Source organism: Numenius arquata, chromosome 9, assembly GCF_964106895.1.
Source record: "Numenius arquata chromosome 9, bNumArq3.hap1.1, whole genome shotgun sequence".
In the NCBI taxonomy this organism is placed as follows: Eukaryota; Metazoa; Chordata; class Aves; order Charadriiformes; family Scolopacidae; genus Numenius; species Numenius arquata.
Window position 1 is genome coordinate 50,045,149 of NC_133584.1, and position 26,313 is coordinate 50,071,461.

At 38.1% G+C, this 26,313-nt stretch overlaps 2 protein-coding genes across 2 annotated transcripts in view; one reads left to right on the plus strand and one right to left on the minus strand.

Annotated features, from left to right (window-relative positions):
• The window catches only part of SMC6 (structural maintenance of chromosomes 6), a 32,747-nt gene extending 26,276 nt beyond the window's left edge, over nt 1-6,471 (minus strand). Inside the window, exons 1-6 of the mRNA XM_074153689.1 lie at nt 6,316-6,471; nt 4,521-4,669; nt 2,935-3,052; nt 2,088-2,193; nt 829-965; nt 342-403 (exon numbers count right to left, since the gene is read on the minus strand). Of these exons, the coding sequence (XP_074009790.1) occupies nt 342-403; nt 829-965; nt 2,088-2,193; nt 2,935-3,052; nt 4,521-4,664 (567 nt within the window). The 5' untranslated portion in view covers nt 4,665-4,669; nt 6,316-6,471. The remainder of the gene's footprint in view (nt 1-341; nt 404-828; nt 966-2,087; nt 2,194-2,934; nt 3,053-4,520; nt 4,670-6,315) is intronic.
• Nucleotides 6,472-12,185: 5,714 nt separating this feature from the next.
• On the plus strand, nt 12,186-26,219 carry GEN1 (GEN1 Holliday junction 5' flap endonuclease). Its single transcript, XM_074153682.1, has 13 exons — nt 12,186-12,377; nt 14,146-14,332; nt 15,386-15,562; nt 17,003-17,113; nt 19,263-19,336; nt 19,802-19,893; nt 20,732-20,882; nt 21,000-21,036; nt 21,137-21,217; nt 21,894-22,024; nt 23,766-23,827; nt 24,402-24,545; nt 24,775-26,219. Exons 1-13 carry the CDS (start codon nt 12,217-12,219, stop codon nt 26,217-26,219), a joined length of 2,853 nt encoding a protein of 950 aa, XP_074009783.1. The 5' UTR covers nt 12,186-12,216.
• Nucleotides 26,220-26,313: the final 94 nt, after the last annotated feature.

A 26,313-nucleotide genomic window follows, 5' to 3' on the forward strand; every position in this document is an offset into this window, starting at 1 on the left:
TCAAATTTCTGAAACAGCAAAAATTGTTGATGAGCCGAAACAAACAAACAAAAAAAGCTCCAGGTATGAAAGCAACCTACATATGCTAAGACTTTCATTAACAAGACACATGACTCACAGATGATCGCAATTTCTTATCTGTCTGGGACAGAATCTTATTCTGCGTTGAATGAAGTATAAATTTCAATTTCTTTTGCCATTGCATTTGATCTTGAAAGAACACGGAAGAGGTGAACCTCTCTCATTTAACAAAATGAAACATTGATTTTTTTAATTGAAGAATTACAATATCATATGCTGATGTCTTAAACTGCACAGAATTTAAAAAGTATAACAATTACCTGTATATTAAAGTGGTCCAGTATTCCTATAAGTTCCTCTTTCTTTGAAGAAACTAAGGTCCCTAATGGTAAAAAAAAAAAGAAAGGGAAAACACCAATAGGTCCAAAGTAAAGAGACGTATGATGCCCTAGTCGTTTGTTCAATCTAGTGGTTCTTTTTTAAATGTAAAACATTAGATTAGTATGTTTGTAACACAGATTTAGTCCTAAATGAGAAACACTCAAAAAGACTAAAGACTACGTTCAGCCTCATCACACAAGCAGATTTTCATAAAGACAAATACTGTATGACCTCACATCATGCAGAACCTGCTTTTGACATGCTAAAATATTCTTGGTCTAAGGTAAACACAAAAAAATGGACATCATCTTCCTTGAGTAATGAATGAAGTGAGAAACATTATCCTTTACTATCATCGAGGCATTTAAAGAAATGAAAACATCTAAAGAGCTTCTAAGACTGAAAACAAAAGAAACTACCACCAACCAGATTTGCTTTTCAGTTTGTAACTTCTGCTTCCATCCAAATTAATGTGCTGATTCACAATAATAGAGCCACCATACACTTCTGGTTTAAATGCATCTCTACCTTGGTTTCGCAATGTTATGGAAATATCTGCAGAACTAAAAAATAAAAATAAGAAAACCGAAATTAGTTCCAAATCTAAAAAAAACCCAACAACACACACACACCCCCCCAAACATTCTAACTTTTGCACAAAAATTGTCATGTCTTTCTTGCACAGGTCAGAACTGGAAGTCAGTCATTGTACCAATCAGAACAAGATATATTTATGTCGTTTGAGCAAAAACAGCATCGGAGACACATCATCAGAAAGGCTGCCATACTCCGACCTGTTTGCATCCTCTAGGCTTCAGATAAATCATGAGCAAAAAAGCAAACAGTTGTGAGAGCAGATTTCCCCCACTTTCCATCTGAGTGACCCCATCTTTAGGTTGCAGAATCAAGTTGCTTTTTGGTTCTTCTCCTGTCCCCAAACTGGCTTCTGTAGAGAACAGTTGCTTAGCTTCTACGGCCATCCCTAACCAAAGTAATCTGCAGCAGAATGTTTAAGGCATTCTTCTAGAAAAGATGAGATGTGGTTCCAGTTCCGAATTCATGTTTTCTGTTTCTCAAGTGAATGCTGAAACATTAAGTTGTTATACATAAAGCAGGTACCGCCAACAATTTTTACTCCAAGCACCTCTGAAAGGAAAAACCTAAGGCTCTGAGTTACAGTTTTTTGTAAATGTAAACTTTTAAACCTCCTCTCCTATCTTTTTATTCCCACTCCTGAAGCAGACATGAATCTACTTCCTGCATGCTTAATAATCCACCTGTGTGTCAAGGTCTCTATATTGTAGACTCATTCATGTCACTAAAAAGACAGAAAAGGAATTAATTAACATCACTGCTCACAGAACAATTATAACTAGTTTCCTAGGAATTTTTTCTAATGAACTCAATTCTTCTGTAGGATATCCAAGCACATCATGAAAGCAATACACAAGAACTGGCCAATACTGAGGACATATCACTATGTTAGGTAGTTTAGAGATGCTAAAATACTGATGTGGGTTTTGTTTGTAGTTTTGGAGGCTTTTTGTTTAAATATTGTCTCGAGTGTTATGCTCTTGATCCAGTAAGAGAACAGAGAAAATGAAGGTGAACAGAAAATGGATCAGATAACCTGAATCATAATCACTAAACATGTTCAACCTTAAAACTAAAAAAGTTTTACTTACGTCTCTCCATCTCGTACAAACATTTTTAATGAAGAACCTCTATTAGTTGCAGTGGCTTTTCCGCCAAGTCCAACAATAAGAGCAGTTAATACAGAACTTTTTCCACCTGTAATAGAAGCATTGACCTTTTTTAAATACGTTCTTGTAATTCTTTATCCACTTCAACCACATTATAGATTTTTGATTGACTACTTATGCATTTATGCACTTAAAGTCCAAATTCTGTCCTTATTGAACAAACTTATAAAATAGCAATAACTCTAAAAAAAATCTGCCACTTCCAAGGTTCACCCTAAAAAAACCCCAACATATTGAACCACACTTCTATTTAGCAATTTGCATTCAACAAGATGTCCCATCTCAGGAGCAAAGAACCTCCCCTTCCTTACAAGCATACAGAAAATGTGTATACAAGAAATGAAACACACACTACCATTTGTTCAACTATCTGAAAGGTTTTAAGCTCTCTTTTAAAATTTGTTTAATTTTTGAAAGTCTCTCTCTGAAAGACGTGAACTTGCGTAAGTATCACTTCCCACTCTTAGGACAATTACCATGCATTTAACAATGAACATGTGAGTGAGTACATTTGGTTACAATATAAATTTATGTACGATTTCACTATGAAAACATTTATATTCACATTATCTTTTGCAAATCTCCCAATTTAAGACCTTTTTCACCAGCCTTGAACTTCTGGGATAGACCCGTGTGGTTCCCAAGTCCAAAAATTAATCCGTTTCTTTCCTAAAAGATGGCTAGCAATTCTTTTTCAAATAAAAATTATATCTTCTAAATTATTAACAAAAAAGTTCTTTGCCAAATAAATGATGCAATAAATACTTACTTCCATTGTTCCCCACAACAAAATTGAGATTTGATCCGAACTGAAAAGGCCCCAACATCGAATGGCACATGAAGTTCTTCAGCTGGATACTTTCAATTATCCCAACTTCCCCTGCAGTCTAAAGAATTAACAATTAAAACAAGTGTTATGTATAGGGTTATGAGAGTATCTATGAGATAGAGTTTATCTATTTTAAATATAATGGGAATTCAAATGACAGTATGATATAAAACGCCAATGGTTATAAGCTACAAGGCAATCAGAAGGGTTTAATGAAATAGAAAGAGTTTCTTGCTACAGAGCAGTTACCTAATAAAATAAGAGGAAAAGAGTTACCAAAGCTGATCGTTCACCCATAGTAACTTTCAGTTCTCCCCATAACTAACTTATAATTAATACAACATGAAAGACGAAGATCATAGACTCTACACAGTTGTCAGAGCAATAATAAAGAGCATCGTAGAAAGGCTTTTTTTGTTACTTGAATAATACTATTTGTGAGAATTCTTGACACAGCTTAGAACGAGGGAAATTAGATCATGAAGTGGGAAATGAAACCAGAAGTGGGACAGCCCACTGTTTAACTGGGGAAGTATTACTTTGACAGGAAACTTTAGTTTTATCACCAGTGCTTCAGAGAAAAAACAATGTTTTTTAAGAAAGCAAAGTCCTCAGGAAAAATAAACAAACCAATGACCCAGAATAGCTGCTGTTCAAGAAAATTAAGCGAGGAATAATGCTTCTGTGGACAGAAAAATTAACCATGGTGTCTTACAGACTAGAACAGAGTATTTCAGTTGGAAGGGACCTACAACAACCATCTAGTCCAACTGCCTGACCAATTCAGGGCTGACCAAGTAAAGCATGTTATTAAAGGCCTTGTCCAAATGCCTCTTAAACACTGATAGACTTGGGGCAACAACCACCTCTCCAGGAACCCTGTTCCAGTGTTTGACCACCCTCTTGGTAAAGAAATTCTTCCTGATGTCCAGTCTAAATACACAAGACCATATTTGCAAACTTAGAAATTATTTTTTAAAAATTCTCCATCAAATTAGTATTCAACTATTACAGAAAAGCAGAAAAAAATGCCATTCGTGTTTTCAAGTTTCATTTCCATCAAAAGGTGCATTTAAAACACTAGATTTTTTTAGACATTTGGAAGTGTCAGCTATGCAAAACAAACAAATATTTGGTGCTTCTTTTAGTAAATTTGTTTTCTAAATATTCTCTCTGCTTTTATTACAACCGTAAGCCAAATATACCATACTTCTATCAAACAAAAGCAGTTTCCTTTTTTCGGTTATTTGACAACTTCAGTAGTATTCATTCTATAAAACCAAAATACTGTTATCAACAGTGTTATAGTTATATCAGCTGTTATAACTAGATGATCCAAAAGAAATAAGGTAAGAATGAACTTATGCAGAAATCCTTATCGTAGACATTACCTCTAGTTTCTTTTGTATTGGTTCTACTGAAGCCTACATACCAGACATTTATTTAGATGTCAGCCAAAGGCACAGACCTTTTTCATACCAGCTTTTTCTTATATCTTCCCCCCAAGGACTTTTTAAACAACTTACCGACAGTGAAGAGAAATTACTGTCAGGTGATGACTGTGAAATTTCTTCATCATTAGACTCATCACTTTGTTCATTTGTGTATTCTTGTCTCTGCCTTTTATTGGGTCCAGGCTTTGAAACACTTTCCTCCTTTCTCTTACCCATGAGTACTAAGAAATGAAAATAATGAATGATTGTAAGTTTCAGTCTTCTAGACAAGAACATGCCTACAGATCATAGCACAGACATACCAATTTATTTACTTTGGTACAAGAAATACTAAGATCATAGCAAACATTGCAACAAACAAACACTTTTTCAGAAGTGAAATCTCAGTGAGCTTAAGCTTAATCTTACCATAAAGTTATATTAGAACAAAAGAAACACAACTTCATTATTCTAATCAAGCTGAATTTGTTTGTTGATTAACAATAAAATCAACATTGATTCTGTTTTCCTTGGTACATTAGACACTGGGATATTTGCTAGAATTGTTTTTGGTTAGTAATGAAGTTGAAAATTAAGTTATAAAAAGTACTGTCATAGTACGATCAACAGCATCAATGTAGGTTTGATTAAAGTAAGCTGCACAGCCAAAAAGAACATGTATTAATTATATGTAGTTGACAAATGCCTAGAAAATTAAAATGTAGAACACATAAAAGTAGATTAAACAAAAATTTCAATTCATAGCATTGTCCCTGTGCTGTTGCTTGCACACAGCCACCCCACTTTTCTGAGGCAGTGTAATATCATCACAGTAAACAAAATGCTGTTATTTTACTAATGAAGGACAACAACTCTCTTTATAGAGAACATATGTGTATACATTTCCTTGGCAAATGAATAAATAACACACAGACTTCCTGCACTAATACAACTGGTCAGAAATGAATCTTGCAAAAAATAACAAGGTCTATTAAAGTCACATAAAACTGAAACAACAGGCATCAAGATCAGTCAAAATTTCACATTTTCTGTAACTCTAACCTTAGGGCATGGTCTTTACTCACTCAAAAGTACATGTTACATTCTTCATACCTAGAGTCCCAAAGCACTGCACAAAACATGGAAGTTCCCATACTTTTCCCCAAAGTAGAAGCAAGGTCTTGTTTATATATACAAAGGCAACGCACAATCTTTTCATTTGCCAGTAGTTAAGTCACCTACCAATAAGTGTCGAAAACAGGCTAAAACTGACATCAGCTGCATAATTTTCTGAAGTTGAAAAGCTTCTGAAAAGGAGTATGTTCTCCTACTTAGACAACCTTGTTTACCAGAATTTAATCTAAAGCTCCCTTCTAGGAAAGGACACTTCTGTGTCAGCTTAACGTTCTGGTCAAACCATAGCCTGATTGCAGCTGACGGAAGGTCAGACAGTTCATACTACCAAGCATCACAGACAATAGCACTTATTATATGAAACACTACAAACATTAAAATTTGTTACATTGTTACAAAGAGTATTTAACTTCTATTCTAGATATTCGTTGACTGTTTGATAAAATAGTGTCTAATAGTTCCCTCATTAGTTTTCTTCAACATGGCATCTAAATGATAAAGAAAAAATAATATGCATCTCTTTCCAGTAAGTGCAATGAACAAAATTCAAAGCAAATGCAGAAATGCAATAAACCTCCCATCTGACATTCTTGCAATAATTTTGTACGGCAGGGATTTCAGATCAAATACTGGATTATTATTATGTCCATTAAGTAATTACAAGGAATATGTCATTTCCATTTTATGTTATGTAGTTTAATACTATACACACAGAAACCAAGGAGCAAATACACTTCCTGATTAAGCTACATACCTTTGCTATGCTAGTTTCGGTTTCCTACAAAAACATGTCTTTATGCTTAAATTACTCAGACCAGGAAAGAGTCGCTTGTATGCTCTTGGAATTTATCCATCACCCAAATATGAAGACAAACATTCATTCAATCTGCTGTTCCATTGAAATCTCTCTCTGGAAAGAGGGGAAAACGCAAGATAAATGTTGCAATTATTAATGTCTGAACTAAAGATCAGAGCTATGAGTTCCATCACTATAACATTTGGGCATTTAAAAAAAAAAAGAGAGTATAAGAGTGGAAAACAGAACAAAATAACCTAGAAGAAAACTCACTCGTGTAATCTAAGTGTGACGAAGGCAAAGGACAGAACAGTCTGCACCCCAGAACTCTAGAAGAGCGAGTACTGCAGAGAAAACTTAACTGGAACTGCAAGTAAACTTTATTGAAGTAGCCTCAGAAATTATGAGGAAAAGTACCAGCGGATGCAATACCTACACTGAGTACAAAAAAGCTGGAAGGAAAGAGAAACTGACAAGGAATCCACTAATAAGACTTCACAAAAACCAAAGCTTTAAAAGCTAAAGGAAGAAATAATCAACATTTTAAAAAAATAAAAACCCCACAGAAAATGACACTCACAGCTGAATTTTATCTTTAGATTATCTTGACATTTTTGACAGAAAAAGTTCCTTTTTTCACATCAATTGCTCCCAAACTTTTGCACCAAACCACCCCCAATTTTCATTAAGTTTCTAATTGAAAAAATAGTTGATTTCAGTCTCAGCACGACTTTAACAACAGTTTGGAAATAACTATTGAAGGCAAAGGACTAGCAACCAACCTGACCTATGTGAAGGTTATTAAGATGTGCAATACGATATTGGAAACGATTAAACTGGCAAAAACGTTACATTAGTACAAGTACTTTAAGATATGTAATAGACTAATGGAAAGCCAACAATGGACACTATTGATAAATGTTAACAGAAGGGGTTTTAAATGGACCAGGCATCATATTTAAAAAAATGAAGTCTAGATTTATGTTTATATTGCAATATATTGCAATAAAGTAGAACTATATTAATGAAAGCTTGTGATGACAGAGTCAGGAACATCAATAATTCAAATGAGAACCTGATTGTTACTAAGAAAGACAAAGCAAAAGTACTGATTTAATAGAGAAAATGAACTTTACTATCACGGAATGTAAGAGCATACAGTTAGGAATAAAAACTGGAGCTATATGCTGGAAACAAGTAAGGGCAAGACAGATCCAATTATAAAAGTATCACGGGATCACTACAAATTATCACAAGTAGTTGTTATGCATGTAGTGAGAGCAGGAAAGAGAAACGCAATCCCCAGATATGCTGTATAAAACTATTAGGACTATTACATGTTATAGCAGAAAAGTATTTACCCTATTAACATCCAAGTATAGGAAAACAGAGGCTGCATCCACTGGAAGCAACATGCACAGATGCTCACCCATGTTCCAACTCAACCAAGGGCATCTATTTCCACAGTTTCCATTGCAATGCGGTTCTACAAGGTTTTTTCCTCCCTTTCCCTACCCAACTGGTCACAGTTGGCCTCATCCAGAGCAGACACAACCAACCTATTGCCACTAAGGCCACTGCACTGGCTTTCGAGCAGCCTTCTGATGACCTGGTGGCCCTGTAAGGTGACAGCTATCACTCAAAACATCCACTTTAACACTCTGCACCCAGTCCAACTACAGCCTGGATTGCCTTTCATCCCATTAGCAAAACAGACGTAGAGAAAAGACATCAGAACAGATCTAGATCAGGATGAATGCAAGATATGGGAGGAAGTATGGGGTGGGAGAAGAGGAAAAAAAGAGTCGTGGTCTTCTCCTGATGTATAGCACACTATGTTTGTTTGAACAGATACAAAGACAGTGGTAATTATGAATTAGCTATAGCGGTTTATGAAGGAAGGGAACATATGTGTCTTTCAAGAACAACAGATAGGGTATTTCAGAGGATCAAAGTCAGAAGCCGAGCTCCATACACCGCAGTGGAGCACTGTATATTTTTCAGGGCTATCCGAGGCAGATGTCCCATGTCGGACTACAGGACTCTGACATTCATGACTCCTCCCTGAACACATTTGCAGCCAACGCATAAGAAGTCTATACTATCCCCTCTGGACACGGGAAAAGCACTGCCTGACAGAAGGCAGCTCCGCCTCTCCCATGGGGAGGGACAAAGGAAAGGGGACAGAAATCGCCCCTGCTCACACCTCCAGTCCCACGGTTATGGCTTCTTTGGCCCAACGCTTTCTCCAAACGAACCTGGGAGGATGCACTCACCGCCCAGAGAAGCGACACCGGCCCCTTGGCGGCTGCAAAGCCCGGGCGGCAGCCGCTCCCCGCTCCTTACCCGCTTCCCTCCTTCCCCTTCCCAGCGCCGGGCACCCGGCGGGCACCCCTCACGCCAGGCACAGCTGCCATGCTGGACAACGGGTGGCAAAAGCCAGCTCCGACTGACAGAACCATCCCGGTGGGGGGCGGGGCTCACGGCCCGGCCCGGCCCGGCGCTGCCCTGACACAGCCCACCGGGGCGGGGGTCAGGCACCGCCGCTCCCCTGCGACCTCCCTCCCTTCCTCCCAGTCCCACCTTGCTCCCAGTGGGGCAGAAGGGGGCCCGGCCGCTCCTCACCCTACCTCTCCTCAGCGCTAACGGCGGCGGGGCCGTTAACCGGCCGCAAGCTCAATCCGCGCCCGCGAACGCCCCGAAACCTACGCGGCGGGAGGGCGCGACGGAAGAGGGGGCGCAGGGCGCGACGCCTGCGCGCTGTCACCGCCCCGCCCCGCCCCGAGGGGGCCGCTTCCGTGCGCCCGCCATTTTCCCGAGGGCGGAGCCGGCCGCCGGGGCTGAGGAGGTCTCCACCCCTTTATCCTGCCGCGGAAGTTAACGGCTGGGCTTGCTCGGGTCTCCCTGAGCCTCTTGGGGCTCAAACCGGGATGTAAGTTTCTACAAAGTCCCCACCCCTGAAGTCGCCGTCGCTGAAGGGGGGCGGGGGGGAGGGTCGGGGCCTCAAGGCGCCTCGGCCCGGCGTGGGGGTGGAGATGAGCGTAGCGGGAGAGCGAAGCCCCCGGCCCCCAATGTGGCGTCAGGCCTGTACCCCTCCGAGCGGGCAAGGCAGAGCCCTGCAGAGCTGCTGGTCCCGCAGCCGGGCAGGGAGGCGTCTGCCGCTTCCCGTGCGGTGCAGCGATTATCCCCAGTTCGCATCAAGGCGGGAATTTTAAATCCGTGTCTTCAAGATGGCTGTGCGGCTTGTGGTTTCGTGTTCAGGCAGCCTCTCGGTTTTGTTTTTATTTCGGGGGGGCAATAACCCGTAGGAGGCTGAGGCGGGCTCTGTAAGTGCTGCTGCGCTTGAGGTGCTCAGGTTCATGGGCAAAGCTGCCCCAGGTGTTGGGCTATCGCAGTAGCACAGAGAGGGGGACGGTTGTGAACGCGTGTCGTGGGCTTTCTTTTTTTTCTCTTTTTTTCTCTGCCCCTTTTCTCTGCCCCTTTTCTCTCTTTTTTTTTTCTTTTTTTTTTCTTTTCTTTTTTTTTCTTTTTTTTTTCTTTTTTTTTTTTTTTAAAAAGGTGTCTGGGTCGATTACGTGCTTGGCAGTCTTTGCGAGTTACCTTGGCAATGAGTGAAAGCGCATATCTGTATGAATTAACTTAAGCATTAAATCTCTCTGTAGCTATTTTCAAGTAACTGGATTACTTTTCTGGCTGTGTAGAAAACTTTGTAGAGCATGACGTAGTCTTAAAGCACATTTTATAAAACCTGAAAGCTGTATAACTATAGCACATACTTGCCTGATGAGAAATTGAGGCTTTGTGTGGGACTTGTATTTCCCGTCAATGTTCTTATAATAATAATTGATGTCTTCAGTGATTTTTAAGTATATGAAAAAAATGAGGCTCAGTCTCCCTTCTTTGGAAGTCACCATCTCTCTAAGCAGGTTAGAGACTTGTGATGAATGAAGCTCCTCAAAATCTGAGTAGACAGATCACTCCTATTAAAAATATGAGATCTGTTTGTATGTAGGATCCAGATCTAAATATTTTATAGAATACGGACAAAAAAGCAAAGAGTGATAGGTCACACAGGCTTTCATAACTCAACCTTTGATATATATTGAATGGGGATAAGGAAAACTTCTGTCCTCAAATAACAATACTTTGTTACCTCATAATTTAAAAAAAAAAGTGGGTTGTTTGTAGTTTTCATATTTTTTTTATACTTCATTATTTGTAATCTTATGGAATGCTAAGTGTTTGTAGCATATTTGTCTTTCCTGTTAATGGTACTTTCCTGTAAGTACCATGTGATATTCCATAACAATATGTAGAAACCAACTAACTCCATTTTTAAAAAAATTTATATTGATGTAGACTGGCAGGAACCAAAATGATAACGTCAAAAAGAGACATCTCCCTTTTTTTGCTAGGTGTTCTCTTGTTAAACCCCACTAAAGCTGGATATCACACTTGTCTTTTGAGAAGGTTTCGATGCCTTTTGTTCGCCTCCCCTGTGCATCACAGAAATTGATCATCCTGGTCTTTGAGAAATTATGCCATACATTTGCATGCTTTATTTATGTTTTCAGTGCATTTTATGTGCTTGAGGTATAATAACAAGAAAAGCAATACATTATGCCCTGTGCGCATACAACTAAAATCAGCTTGAGTGATTGAAGTAGTTAAAGAAATGGATTAGAGAAACGTGATTTTTGTTGAAAGTAAATCTTAACGTGAGAACTTGATTTAAGAACAGCCTGGAAATCCTGCAGTGGCAGAAATGATGTGGTTTTGATTAGCTGCCTTGCTTTAAAACAGTTCTAGAGTATAAAACAATACACCCTACAAACACAGATTTGCTGTCTGACAGACTGTGATGGTGGTAAATGTGGAAGATTGCTGAATTTAATGTGACCGTGTTCATTGGAGGCCACGAGGTGGCATAACTCCTCATGTGTAGTAGTAATGGGCTAGCGTGTAGAATAGTAAAATAAGAGACAAAGAAATATACTACATAACAGGTGTATGTTTTCAGCTGATGTTCATTATAGGTAGCGCCAGTCACACCATAGCAAAATTAAAATAGTAAAAATATACACACTCATGTGTTTCTGCAGTTGCAGTGTTGTAAGTGTTAAAATGTTTGTTGGAAGGGACCTGTGGAGGTTATCAGTACTGATTTCCTGCTCCACCAGTATTGGATTAAATCAGTAAGGCAGTATGCTGGCTGGATGTTGAATATCTCCAAGAATGGAGATTCTGCGACATCTGGGCAACCAGTGCTGCAGTCTCCTCTGTCATTTTTTTTTCCTGAAGTCCAGCTTCAACTTTCCAAGCCAGAATCTGTGGCTGTTATATCATCTTGGAATACTAAGGAAAGTTTAAGTTCTGTCATCATTGTAAATATTCCTCAAGTAGCTTTACTCTACTTCTGTGTGAACAGGAACATTTTAATGTGAATCCTACCAGTTCAGATCAGGAAATAATTCACCTGAGAGGTGTGGTTTTTCTTTGTTTTTAAATAAAGCTTGGATTAAGCCTATGTGAAGGACACATGAGACCTGAAAATGAAGGATTTTTTTTTTTTCCCCAACTGAGTTTTTTATTTATGTTCAGGCTATTTGCAATGAAAATGTACAGTCAGAAGAAGGTATTTGGTAATAAACCATCTGTGAACTGGAGTCACTACACACTTAGAAAACTTGATTGCAAGTGTTCTTGGCTTATAAAAGTAAAACTGATAATGACTAAATATTTATTTTCCGAACCTCACATTCATAATGTGTCCTACTTTGTGTTATACTCTGAAAGTATTTGATTTTGCTTGGTCTTCACAGCTAAAATCTTCACGCTGACAACAAAGAAGCTGGAACAATGGGAGTGACTAATCTGTGGCAAATCCTTGAACCTGTGAGACAACCTGTCAGCTTGAGCAGTCTCAAAGGAAAAACACTTGCTGTTGATTTAAGTCTGTGGGTTTGTGAAGCACAGACCGTTAAAAAGATGATTGGAGTAGTTACCAAGCCACATCTGAGGTATGGTATCCATATAAGTTGTTGTCACCAAAAGCCTTGGAGCTGTATAATTTCAGTATAACACTTATTCTAAATTTAAGACTACCTCTAAAATTCATATGGCTATTGTTTTGATTCTGTTATTATCACTTGTACTACATGTATGAGGGGTTTGAAGTGAAGGCTCAGTCATACTGGCTGAATTCAGGTGCAATAGAAGTTCTTCGGCCCAGCCTGCTTTGTCTCAAGGCCTCAACTGTAGATAAGGATGGATGTAAGCAGAACCGTGTTTGTCTTACTCTGGTACAGCACTGTGTGATATACAGATTATCAAGGAATACAAATCCATGTGCTAATTCCTATATATTTCTGAGGCTGTGTGATGGAAGGTAGTGTGAGAGTTTTAACTGTATCCCAGCAGTTTGGTTGCTAGTCAATTCAGAGCATGCTGAGAGTTGTGCCTGTTCTACCCTGATGTGGCTTATAAATAAAAATTCTAGTTAGACCCCATGTTGAATTAAATATGTTTAATAATTCTTCAGGCTTATGAACAACCTTGAAGAATATGTATGTTTTTAATTTAAATGAATCACATTCTTACGGGATGAGCAAGTATAAGCAACTGTAACTTTAAAGCACTGTTTTCTGCAAATGATGCAGACAAAAATGAAAAGACATACAAATTTTCATAAATGATCTGTTATTGGTTAGCACAAGAATACTGAGTTACTAGCTAATGTTAGATGTTCCTGTGGCTTCTGTTGAATTCAGCTGACATGGAATATCAGCATTTTCTGAGAATAATTTCTTAAAGTGTTATGCTTATGATGCCAAATGGATAATTAACTAAGACTTGAAGCATGACCAAAGTCATTACTTCTCTCTGATAGGATGTCCTGTGTGCAGTGGAATGGAAGCATCAATCCAGATCTCTTACGCAGTCTTTCCAAAGCAAGACAAAGAGATGAACAGATTTCTACCAAAAAAAAAAAAAAAAAGTGTTTTCAGGAGTTGGAAATTAAATTGTTTTGCTAAGTATTTTAGAGAAACTTACTGTAGGTGATTGATTTTTATATCATTTGTGAAAATTGATCTAGCCTCAAAAGATCAGCCTATCCTTTTTTACCAACAGCAGATGTACAAAATTAAATCTAGAGTAATGGTCTTTCCGTGTCAATTGAAGAGATATAAATGTTTGGCCTACACTTTTTGCAATATTGATCCTGGGATTACTGGAAAAAGCATACGCTGTCTCGTATCACTGCTTTCTTTACCAAATAGTTGTTATTGCTCCCTTGCAAAATTCTACCCGTCAATGATGCTGGTTTGCATATGAACTAAATTGACATGGTAATGGTATGTGTGGGTCTGTATAACACCACAGCATTCAGTCACTTATGAATCTGATGTACCTGTATTGACAGATTGAGGACTAAAATTTAGTCTAAAAGAATCAATGTGGATACTTGTTTGGAAGCAGACTTTAAAAGGCTTAATAAGAAACATGCAATATTCAAATTTACTTACATCTTTACACCTAAAAAAGACCTTTCTTGTCCTTATGTGGTATTTTGGGGAATTTTGTAAAGCTGTTACAAATTCGTAGTAAAACAACTTCAACCAAAGACAGGGTTGTTAAAGGTTTGTTAGCTTGGGTGCAAGGGAATCGTAAAAGTTGGAGAGAAAGCTAAGATTGTTCCTGGGGTAGGCTAAGGGATATAAGGAAAATGTCTGAAGAAATTGGGCTTCACTAGTTCTGCAGCTTATGGAACACCTTGCTTTATTGCAGAAACCTATTTTTTCGGTTCTCGTTCTTTACATCAATGGGAATTAAACTAGTATTTGTCATGGAAGGAGAGGCCCCCAAGTTGAAAGCAGACACTATGAGTAAGAGGAACGAGATGCGCTACGGACCTTCAAAGAACATTGGAGCTACAAGAACAGGGAGATCTTTATTTAAAGCCATTTTAAAAGAGGTGAGTAATTGAGGGCTGTATTTTTAATGTAATAGGAAGAAACTTAAACAACTTGAAAGAATTAATGGTTCTCTACACAACAAATTTTAACATTATTTTGAGCTTCGAGGGAATATGTATCTTTGAAATTGGGCCTTACAGCATCTTTTAACTGCTGTTGTAGAAGAGTTTAGAATAATTTTCTTGTTTGATGTGTTCCTGTGCATGTTGTGCTGTAGTGAGCCACAGTCATAATTTGATGTTTATTACAGAAATTCACCTTCCGTGTTCTTTAATGGTGTTAGTATTGATACTTTTTTTTTCTAGATTGAAAACAGGAATGTGTTGTGTACCTATGTACACTAGCTAAGCTGGTGTGTTTTTGAAGGAGTACACAGAACTGTTTTGTAACCTAGATCTATGACTTTGTAAACTAGCTGTATAGCTAAGAGGATATACTAGTTGGAAACCTACTGGATTAGGCTAAAAGGAAGATTGTATAGTCTTCTTGGTATAGATACCAGGTATAGAGATAACTCTGGCTGCAAGGACCTCCTGTTCAGTAATTTTGTTTTTCATTCATTGTTGCAGATATATAACTATTAAACCAGAATTTTATGAAATAAAATTTATAGACACTCATGGCTTCAGCAAGTTGAACGTATCAATTAATGTTTTATTTTTAAATTCTAAAATAAATTATTTTCTCTGAAATTTGTAAGAAGTATATATGAGTATATATCAGTATGTCTTACTAGGCCAACAGTACTGTACTTTCATGCTTGATATTCTCAGGGAGTCTGGTGTCTGTTGAAAGATGTCTGTGCTGGCCCAATATTACTACTTGAGTAAACGGTGTTGCTTTACAAAGATAAATATTACTTTGTTACTCTTATTTTGAAAATTACCTAAATATCTATTTAAAGTGTGAAGATTTTGTGAAGGACTAACCATTAATCATGCTGTGTTCAAGCCCTGTAACTAATACTTTGCTCTTAGTTGGAGATTTCTTATGACTGTTACAGTAAACACTCAGCATTTGGTCTCTCTTTTCTTTTGGATTCCTTTGTTTAGTGTCTCGAGCTGTTGGAGTGTTTAGGTGTCCCTTGGGTTCAAGCAGCCGGGGAAGCGGAGGCTATGTGTGCCTACCTAAATGCAAAAGGACACGTTGATGGCTGCATTACCAATGATGGAGATGTCTTCTTATATGGAGCTCAAACAGTTTATAGGAACTTTGCCATGAACGCTAAGGTAACATACCTCATCCCATTCTCACCTTCTCTTTAGACTCTTCCCAAAAATGCAAATAGAAGGAAGGGACTTGAAACAATTACTTAGATATTATTGCATTTTCCCTTCCAGTAGTTGGGTTTGTTTAAAATAGTACTTTTAAGACAGGAACATTATGTTTGATTTGCTAGCAGTCCGTGTAGTGGATTTAAGAGCAAAACAGCTGAATTGAAGAGCACTTAGAGTATTATTGTCTGTGTTTGTAGTGTCCTGTGATGTGTAATATAAAACTAAGTACCAAACTTTTTTTTTTTTTTTTCCCCTCTCCTTTCCTCCTCTGCAGTGGAGAATTTGAGTGAAATAATTGCTTCTTATAAATTTACTGCTAGGGCATGTAAGAGTGGTCAGCCTTCTGGCTCTAGTAAGTGTTCACACACTTGCATCGTACAGGTTTGTTTTATTATGAGTATACTTACAATTAATATTATTAGTCTCCAGTTGAACGTGAATAGGGTTGGGATTGTACATCTGTATGATAATCAATAGTTGTGGTCATTCAAAAAAAACAGATCAATTTAGGACCTTGGGCTGAAATGTTCACTTGTTGGGAATGCAGTTTTCCAAAGCTGGCGAAAGGCAATCCCAAATTTCCAGAATTTATACTTTCTTGATAAATCAGAGAAAGGAATGCATGTGTTCTGTCTGGTGAATCTAACAAGAAAGTGGAGGAAAATGATATTTGGGTTCAAATTTTAAAAAATGTTCATCTGAAAGAATTGATGAGAAAATCAATAGAATAGAAAAAAACCCACTATGAACAATTAACTTTTTTTAAGAAATAATTAAAGCCTATGGAAGATGACTTGCTTTGATGGCACTGTGTTTGGTTTTTGTCTTTTCTTTCATTCATTTTGTTGGCTTGTGTGGGGTTGCTTTTCTTGGGGGAGGCAGTGTCCTATATTACAATTCATGTTCATCTTGATTTCATGTTGGTGTGTTTGAGTCCCTCTACCCTTCAAAGTTTCAGGTGTTCCTTTAGCTTGTGTCTAATATGCTAGGTAATATTTTTTAATTATTTTTTCTTTTTTTACTCAAGTAGCACATTAAAATGTTGACATGGATTTTAAAAACTGCAGTTCCCGAGATGACTTACACAGCCACTATTACTAGATAATATTAGTTTTGCCACACGTTTTCTACAGGTAGCAAACAGTAAAAACACCATTTGCTTTATTTTAGTTTCTTTCAACAGTTGATGCCCATACTTACAACTTGAAATTTCAGAACTGTAGTTATTTATGTGGTGTCCGTGCATTACATTATAAGTTTTAATTGCCTTTTTTTTTTTTGATAGACCCGTGGGTGAATAGGGGTGGGTAAGCAATCATAGTTAAATGTGACTCGGGGCAGTTCCTTCCCTGATGTTACAGAAATAAAACGTATGTTAAATTTCTCTTGCAGGATCCACTTCTTGACTGTTACACAATGTCCTCTATTAAAGAGAAGCTTGGTTGTGACAGAGAGTCTTTGATTGGGCTAGCGGTTCTTCTGGGTTGTGATTATCTTCCAAAGGTAAGCAATGCATTTTTTTTTTATTAGGTACTTACAGTTTATTGTTTTTTCAAGATGGTGTATTGAGGGAGACTTGTGCATTTTAACAAAGGGCCAGCCAATGGATGATGGTCCATCTTCACCAGAGGTACTGCCATGATCAGAAAGCCTACCTCCCCCATATCACAACCACCTCCATGAAGAAGAAAAGACAGGTTATAGTTGTAGGCAACTCCCTTGAGCAACCTGGTCTAATGGGAGGTGTCCTTGCCCATGGCAGGGGGGATTGGAACTCACTGATCTTTAAGGTCCCTTCCAATTCTAACCATTCTATGATTCTGTGTTAGAGTGGTCTCTGAAGAATAGCCATGAGCAGGTTGAAAGCCTCTGGGTGAGAATAAGAGACCGAGGCAACAAAGGGAACCTTGTGGTTGGTGTCTGGTACAGGTTGCCCAATCAAGAGGAGCATATTGACAAAGCCTTCTTACTCCAGCTACAGGAGGCATCTTGTCCTGCTGGGGGACTTCAGCCACCCTGACATCTGCCAGAAAAGTAGCACAGCGAACTGTAGGCAGTCCAGGAGACTCCTTGAGTGCATCAAAGATAACTACTTAAGCCAAGTAATAGACAGCTACACCAGAGGAGAGGCGATACTAGACCTGATGCAAGTGAGCTGATTGGAGGCAGCCTGGGCTGCAGTGGTCATGCACTGGTAGAGTTCACAGTCCTGAGAGATATGGGTCAGGGGAAGAATGAAGTCAGGACCCTGAATGTTAGGAAAGCAAAATTCCTGCTCTTCAAGGAGTTAATCAATAGGACACCCTGGGAAACTGCCCTCGGGAACAAGGGAGCAGAACAGAGCTGGCAGATCTTTGAGGATGCTTTCCATAGAGTGCAAGAGCTCTCAATCCCCAGCTGTAAGGAATCAGGAAAGGAGGGCAAGAGACCAGCATGGCTGAATTGAGACCTGCTGGTCAAACTAAAGGACAATAAAGAGATGCCCAGGCAGTGGGAGCAGGGACAGGTATCCTGGGAAGGGCATAGGGACGCTGCTTGTTTGTGTAGGGATGGGGTTAGGAAGCCCAAGGCACAGCTGGAGCTGAACTTGGCAAAGGGACACAAGGAATAATAAGAAGGGCTTCTGCAGGTATGTGAGCCAGAAAAGGGAGGTCAAAGAGAGCACAGCCCCCCTGATGAGCAAGACTGGCAAACCAGTAACAACAGACGAGGAGAAGGCTGAGGTACTCAACAACTTCTTTGCCTCAGTCTTCGCTGGCAACCTCTCGAGGAGATGGACCGCAAGGGAGGGACTGGGAGAGCAAAGTTCCTCCCACTATAAGAGAAGATCAGTTTCATGACCACCTGAGGAACCTGAACATACAGAAGTCTATGGGACCTGATGAGATGCATCCCAGAGTCCTGAGGGAACTGGCTGATGTAGTTGCCAAGCTAGTGGAGCAGGTTATCCAGAGAGGTGGTAGATGCCTCATCCCTGGAAACATTCCAGATCAGGTTGGAGGGGGATCTGAGCAATCTGATCTAATTGAAGATGTCCCTGCTCATTGCAGGGAGGTTGGGCTAGATGACCTTTTCTTTGTCACCTCTCAGAATTAATTTCGCATAAGTGCTTGAGTTCGTCAAATATTGAAAGTTGTTTCTGTTGTCATAAAGCATCTCTTTTCTGTGAGTGAAAGCTTTTTGCTGGGTTTTTTCTGTCTCTTAAGTTCCATCCTTTTGACTCTAAAATCCAAAAGATCTGTCTTCGTCTTGTCTTTTCAAGATAATTCTGAAAATTTTCATTGTTCTGGCAGTTAGCTGGCAAGAATGTTACCAGTATTTTATAGTGGTGTCCTGTTGCAGATAGCAAGAAGGAAAAAACAAGCAAAACCTCTTTGTGTTGTTTTCTATTGCCTTCTTTTTCTGCCTTGTTTTATCTCAGCTGCTGTTGAGCATAAGAACATTTTATGCAGCTTGTGCATTCCACAGGTAGCACAGCTGTAGTCTGTCACCTTTTCTGACTTCAGAACTTGGTCAAAAATTATTTTTCTCGATTTATTCTCAACATCTGCGATCATTTTTTGTCAGTTGTCTCATAATGTTATGAAGGCAGTTTTTATTAAAATCTGGATACTCTGTCATTAAATAATGTTTCATATTTCTGTCTCTGTAGGGTGTTCCAGGAGTTGGTAAAGAACAAGCTTTAAAGTTAATTGAAACTTTGCGAGGTCAAAACTTATTGCAAAGGTAAAGTGAAAACTTATATTGTATGCTGGAATACTTTAAGTACTTGGATTTCATTCAAAGACTTGCCGGTATGTACTTCAGCTCCAAGGCAATGTTTGTAATAATTTAATTGGGAAATTCCGTGTTTTGCTAGGCAAGCTTCTTAATTGTTTTAAACATTAGCTGACTCCTAGCTCTTGAGCTAGCAGATGTATGTTGATAATTGGAAAGGAAGTCATAGGGACTGATTTTTAATTGGGTTCTGGATCAGAACATGAGCTACCAAATGCTTTCTAAGTTTGTTATCATAATGTGTATGTCAATACTGAAAATCCAACAATCATATAATGTACTTTAAAAAAACCTATTTCATGAATTAGAAAACTCTTAGAAGCCTGAGGGGTATAAAAGAAGTATTTTTCAGTGTTTTATTTTAAGAATGAAAGTCAAAAATATTTCTTAATCCTTTTAATATCAACTTTTTAGGTTTGAGCAATGGAAAGAACAATTTCAGTTTGATAATAATCCACGTTTGGTTGTTAAAAGGTTAACTCACTGTTCTGTGTGCCACCATCCAGGTCAGTGTGAAAAGCACTGGATTTTATTTTTAGCCTAATTGTTTACTTTTTGTTCTGGGTGTGTAGGGTGGGGTGTGGTGGGTTTTTTGTTTGGTTGGGTTTGGGATTATTTTTTTTATGACTAGCTCTAAAAATTGCTGCTCTTGTCATTCTGGACTATCTTCACATTTTCAGTATATAAATATTTTTGAGGCTGGGGACAACCTTTCTTCAAATGTGAAACTAATTGATAGCAGATGGAATGTTAGCACAATGCTGTTGTGTGATCCCAGATTATTTGCCTTTTTAACATTATCAATAAAGCATGCATGCTATAGTGACAGGCAACTATTTCTTTAGTTGCCTGAATTGATCTTGCATCAAAAGGACTGAATCCATTAGCGTTGCTGGGTTTTACCGCAGGCTTTTTTTAAAGAGAAATTGATCTTAAGGAACCTCATATTGGTAGCATCTTTGATCAGTGAACTCATTTAAACCCACACTTGGAGAAGGAAAAGCTTGTTTCAAGTATGTTACTTTTATACATTTGTCAGGATTACTGACAGTTACTTTTATACATTTGTCAGGATTACAGGACTATTTCTGTAATATTTTAGGTAATAAAGTATTTAGCATAAGGTCTGAAACTGTTTGGAAAAAAGTATTAAAAAAAGGAAGCTTGCTTGTATTTGTCAGTTTTCACTGCAGATACGTAAATACAGCTAATGCACTCAGACTTGCTTGCAGCTGCTTTTCATGTCAGATTCGTTTGTGTTCTGAGCTTTATTTGTACTGTTAACTTTGTATATCTGGGCATTTTGGGAACTTCTCTTCATGCTTTATGCATCTGCTTCTGTAGGCTCTTACAAGGAACATGAGCGCAGTGGATGTACATTCTGTGAAAGCACTAGATCCTGCAAACCCAATGACTCCAAATGCTGCTGCCCTTGTGAATGGCATCAGTTAGAGCAAATGAAACAAGCAAGTGCTGTGGAGGACAATATCAGAAAGTAGGAATGTCTTGAAAAATGAACTGCTTTTCCCTGTGTTTGTGTGCAGGGTGAGCGTTTAAATTCTGCATTTCTCCCACTTGCATTCAGTTCCTAACACGTTTGTTTTACCTGCAGAAAAGCTAACTGTTGTGAGGGCTTTCCATTCTCTGAGGTAACAAACAAGCCTATTTAAAGATAACTTTTTTTAATCAATTAATTGAAATTTCAGATTTCTGCCCTCTCAAGCTGTCTCTTTTTTGTTTTATCTCAAGGTTATCCAAGAATTTCTTGTAAACAAGAATAAATTGATGAAGATAAAGGAATGCCAAAGGCCAAATTTATTGTCCTTTCAGGTATATAACAAAATACTGGGTATTCAGCTCTGTAGCTTTTTGTTTATTAGTAAGGAAGGCATCTGATAATTTTGATCTTCATTGGTAATTTTACTGAAAATAAGAATTAAAGAATCTTTTTACGACTTCTTAATATACTTCATTTTTGACAGCCTTAAATTTAAAACTTTGAAAAAAAAAAATCACTTGATGTAAAAATATATATAGAAAAGTGGAAAAAAGAACTCGCCAAAAAAAGTCACTTGCCATTGTTTTGTTTTTCACTGTCCAGTATTACTAGATTGGGTTGCTGAGTTGTTGCATAATCTGAAGAGTTTATAAAGCATTGTATGGTTATATGGCATAACGTGTTTCAGGGATGGTATCTTTTTTGTTTTCACCCACCTTTTATAAAGGTATTAACAGATACAAGTCTTGTTTTTACTCATGTTTGTTTCATCGTCGTACTGACACAGTGCATATATGGTAACTTTTGCTGTGTTATGGATGACTGTTCCTTCCCTTGTCAGTGAGATACCATTAGGCATGACACTAATGTATAAAAGCATTCTAAATATTTTCAGTATTTAGTTCTATGTCCCTACTACATGGCTGTCAAAGCATGATATCTAACAGAATAAGAAAGCTTTAAAGTTTGGGGTGGTGTTTGTTTTTTGTTTTTTTTTAATACTAACAGATCTTTGCTTCTGAGAAGATGGAATGGAACAAACACTACGCTTGTAAGAAACTGCTGGCGCTATTGACACATTATGATATGATCCAGAGAAAATCTGGATTCATTGATTCAAAACAACTGCAGGCGATACGGTAATGCAGTATGATTTCTTAAACTTAATATGTTTACTTCTGCTGCTGGATGAAAATTACGGGATTTTTCCTTTTTTATGGAAATAGTTTTCTTCCGTCTCTGTTTCAAGCTTTGTGCTCATTTTGAATAGAGGTAAAAATTTAGATCAGTACACCAGTTCTTATACTACCACTGCAAAATTAATACATACAGTAGTTTCCTTTCATTCTAACTGACACCAGCTTTTTCCTAGCCTTACTTCCTGTTCCATTTCCTTGGATGTACACGTGAGATTTAGCATTACAGGTTTGATCTTCTGCTCAGGTTCTTAGCGGAAGTTTGATTGACTTCTGTGATTCAAAATAAAAGCCTAGGCTTAGAAATGAGCATCTGCAGATTCAGTCATGGTCTCTGATTTCTTATGAGACCTACTGACTGTCATTGTACAATGTGTCTGATGAAATCATTGGCTTACGGTTCTATTCTGCTACCCCTTCTTCTCAAAACAACATTTTCATTCAGGAATGCTGCATTTCGGAATATAAAAATGGCCAAGTATCCTGTTACTAAAAGTTAATATGCAGGGGGAAAACCGGATAAGCATGTAACTGCTTTCCCTTAGAGTATTTTCCCACCACCCAGACTGTGTTACCCAGGGGTTTTCTGAACCAGAATTAGTACCTCTTCCTTCTATCAGCCATCAATGTGTGGTTTTTCAGTGACCTGATCTTTCCTAAACTTATGTAAACTTTTAGAATCTACAGTGCCTGTTTGCAAATCTGAACTTCACTGTGTGAAGGGAATTGTTACTTATTTGAACTTTAGTATCCGATGATTTCATTTCCCAAACAAACCCAAATTCCCCTCCCTGAATTCTTGTATTGCAAGAACCTTAGTAGTTTTCCCATGTTCCTTGATGCTGTTAAAGATTTTGTAGACCTTAACTTTGTAGGACAGAAGAACAGTCAGTAGCAGTGTGATAGTAGCTCTTCTGGGTTAATGTGTTATAATCTGTTAAATTATTATTGCAGAGAAGCTGTTCTATTCAGTGTTACCTTTCAACAGAGTGGAGAGACTGGCTGGGGGCTGCTTTTTAAACGGGTTGGCTAGATAAATTGCCAGCATTTACCTTGTTGAATGATTTAATTGACATCCTCGGTTTATAACACTTTCTAGCACTTCAAGAGTTTAAAAGAGAGATCGTGCATGCTCTGGATTTCTTTTGTTATCAAGTGTTTAAAAATGCAATAATGATTTAGCAGGAGCCTCTTCAGTTGTAGGAACCTATTAAACTGGGGTATAGATAATGTTTTTAGAAAGATCTCATGAAGACTGATTGTCCCTGCTCGGTTCATGTTTTGTCTTCCTTCATGCTCTCGTGCAAAAGATAAAAATCACCCTGTCTGGTTGTTCAGAAAACTAACTTCTCAGTGGCATAGTTAAAGATACCAGTTTGTAGGAGTCTGCATTATGGTTGTCTGTTACAGAATAGTTTTTTGATTTCTTGTTACACTCCTGTGAGCATTATCATTGAAAAAAAAAAAAAAAAATTTCAGTATTCAAATCTAGACCCAAAATTTTACTGCATAACTTAGAGAAGTAGTGTATTTTTTAAAAAGGTGTATTAATTTTACTATTACAAAAATATTTTTTTTCCTCTGAATCACTACAAATTAGAGTACTGAATTATTTTAGATAACTTGGATTTTTCATTTCCTCTTTGAACAAAATAACTTAACGGGCTTCTTTTTGTTCTTACAGGATAGTCAAGACACGTATTAAAAATGGAATTCCTTGTTTTGAAATTGAGTGGCAAAAACCAGGTTGGTCTGGTTTCTATGTACATTATGGAACAAAACTGGAACAAAACAGAAAACGAGGAAAAGCATGCTTTAAAGAGGAAAAGAGTTTAACATTATGAGGAAGTGAAATGGGGGTGAGGTTGGAAACTGTTCTATGAAAACAATAGGAAAATGTTCATCAAATTTCACATACACTGAAAGTAAAAGCAATGCTTAAAAAAAAAAAAATCTACCTAGAAAGCAATGGACTTGGACTTCAGGCGCTTTTCTGGTACATGTTAATAAGACCTGGGCTCTGTATTTCATATCTTATTTCACTATGTACCTGAAGCTGTGACTGTTTACCAGCTAGGCATTTTTCTGTGCTGTGGGATTTCTACCTTTCGTGTGCCCGTTTGAGCCAGGAGACTGGCAAAAAGAAAAAGACTTTACTTGTAGCTGAATCTCAAACGCTTTACTATTGACCTTTTTACATACCTTCTTTGTACTCAGATAAATCTTTTATTCTTTGTTTTTCTTATTCCCTACTTTGAAATGTGTGTATATGCATGTTTAGTGTATATAGATGTCTAATATACATTCATTAATTTTTTAGAACATTATGTTGATGCAGAAGATGAGCCTGCAGGGTTGTTTGTCGTCACAGTAGAAGAGGTGTCTTTGTTTCAGGCTGCTTATCCTGATGTCGTTGCCCTTTATCAGCTGCAGAAGTCAGAAGTTCTGAAGAAGAAACAGAAAAGTAAGTCCAAAAGCTTATTTCTTACAATCTTATGGGTCTTGCCAGAATACAAGAAGCAAAAGCAACAAACATTTCTCCCACTGTTGAGCAATATCATGTTTTGTCAAGATCAGGGCATGATATCTTGCAGGGTCTGTGCTTTTCTCTTATCATTTTATACTTTAGCACAAGGAAATCTGAACAGTTGTTAATATGCTGGTTTGATATGCCCTTTTTATTGTGTTTTCAGACAGGAAAGACAGACCAAAAGAAAAGGAATTACCAGATGTTTATGACGAAGTTAGCGATCTTCTGTCTCAATTGAATTTAAAATCTAGATGTGGAATTCCTCCTGTGCAAGACTCCGTATCAGATACAAAAACTCCCACAGAAGATCAGATCCACCAGAGAAGTACTGAGTCAAAAGTTCTAGTGTCAGCTGCGGCTCCCTGCAGAACTACTGTTCAAATGGCAGCATCAGCAGCTGCTCGTCCTCTGACTGCGTCCCCTCACTCTCTCTCACAGAGTACCTTGGCTGACTCATCTGTATTGCCAGCACAGTTTACTGAAAATTCAGGGGTATCATCACCTTCCTCTGTAACAGCTGATCTACAACTGAGCAGTATTGATTGGGAAGGAACCTCCTTCAGCGCTTCATCAGCCCATGGGGATGATCCAGCAGCTGACTTTACATACATAAAACACTCGCATCCACTAGGTCATGAAACAGTAAGAAACAGCTTGGAGTGTTCTGATGCTGTGCAGTCTGATCAGCATCGTTCTGCAAATGATTTGGTTTCTGATGATGCTGTGGGTCAAATTGAGAAGTGGTCTTTAAGTGAGCGAATACTTAAGAAGACTTCCATTCCGTCAAAGCCTTTGGTGTCTGAAGATGTAATGCAACTGGAGTCTTTGAAACGTTTTAAACAAACAAAAGAAACATTGTATCATGATAAAGATATTATCTCTTCCTCATGTCAGTTAACTAAACTAGTGCAGGAGAGTAAAAATGCGCTATCAGAAGATTGTTCAAGGGAATCCAGTGTGCACATTTATCAACATCAGTATAAAAAAGCTGACAGCCTGGCTGAAATGATGCAAAAAGACCATAATATAAACAGTTCAACACCTCTCTCCCTCAGTGGGCAAACTACAGAGACTCTGCATCCTGGGTGTGAAATGCTTCCAGTGTCTCAAAAGCCAGCAGATGTTGTAACTGGCTGTCACATTAAAAAAGCTTGTACTCAAACTACTCGGAAAACTTCTTTTAAAAAGAGTGTGTGTCAGAACAGATGTTCTTCTAGTGAAGACAGTGATGATGACAATATGAAGAAAAAACGGATTTATAAGCAGCAGAACAGTCAACTGAACCCCAGTCGGTTTAAAAAACGTTTTACAAAGGAAAGGAGTGATGCTGTTACCAGCAAAAGAACAAACAGTGACTCAGCCCTTATAATTAAAGGGAGGAAGAAAGAGACTGATTTGAAAAAAATTGGTGATAGTTTGTCATTGCAAGGATCTCTCAAACCATCCTCTGAAGTGGAAGTGAATTGTTACCAAAGTCCAGAGCAACTGCTTGAGAGGTCAGGTTCTGGTCCCACGCAGCAGACTGAAAGTGCTGTTCTGACTTATGCGTGGGTAGACAGTCCCCTTCCCCTGTCTGAAAGACTGAAAAGAAGAATAAAAATCAATTAGGTTCTCCATAAAATTATGATAACAATTAACTCGGAACCTTCCATTCTTACAGAGCGTTTTCTCAAAATTTTTGCCGTGTGCTCTGTCAATTTTA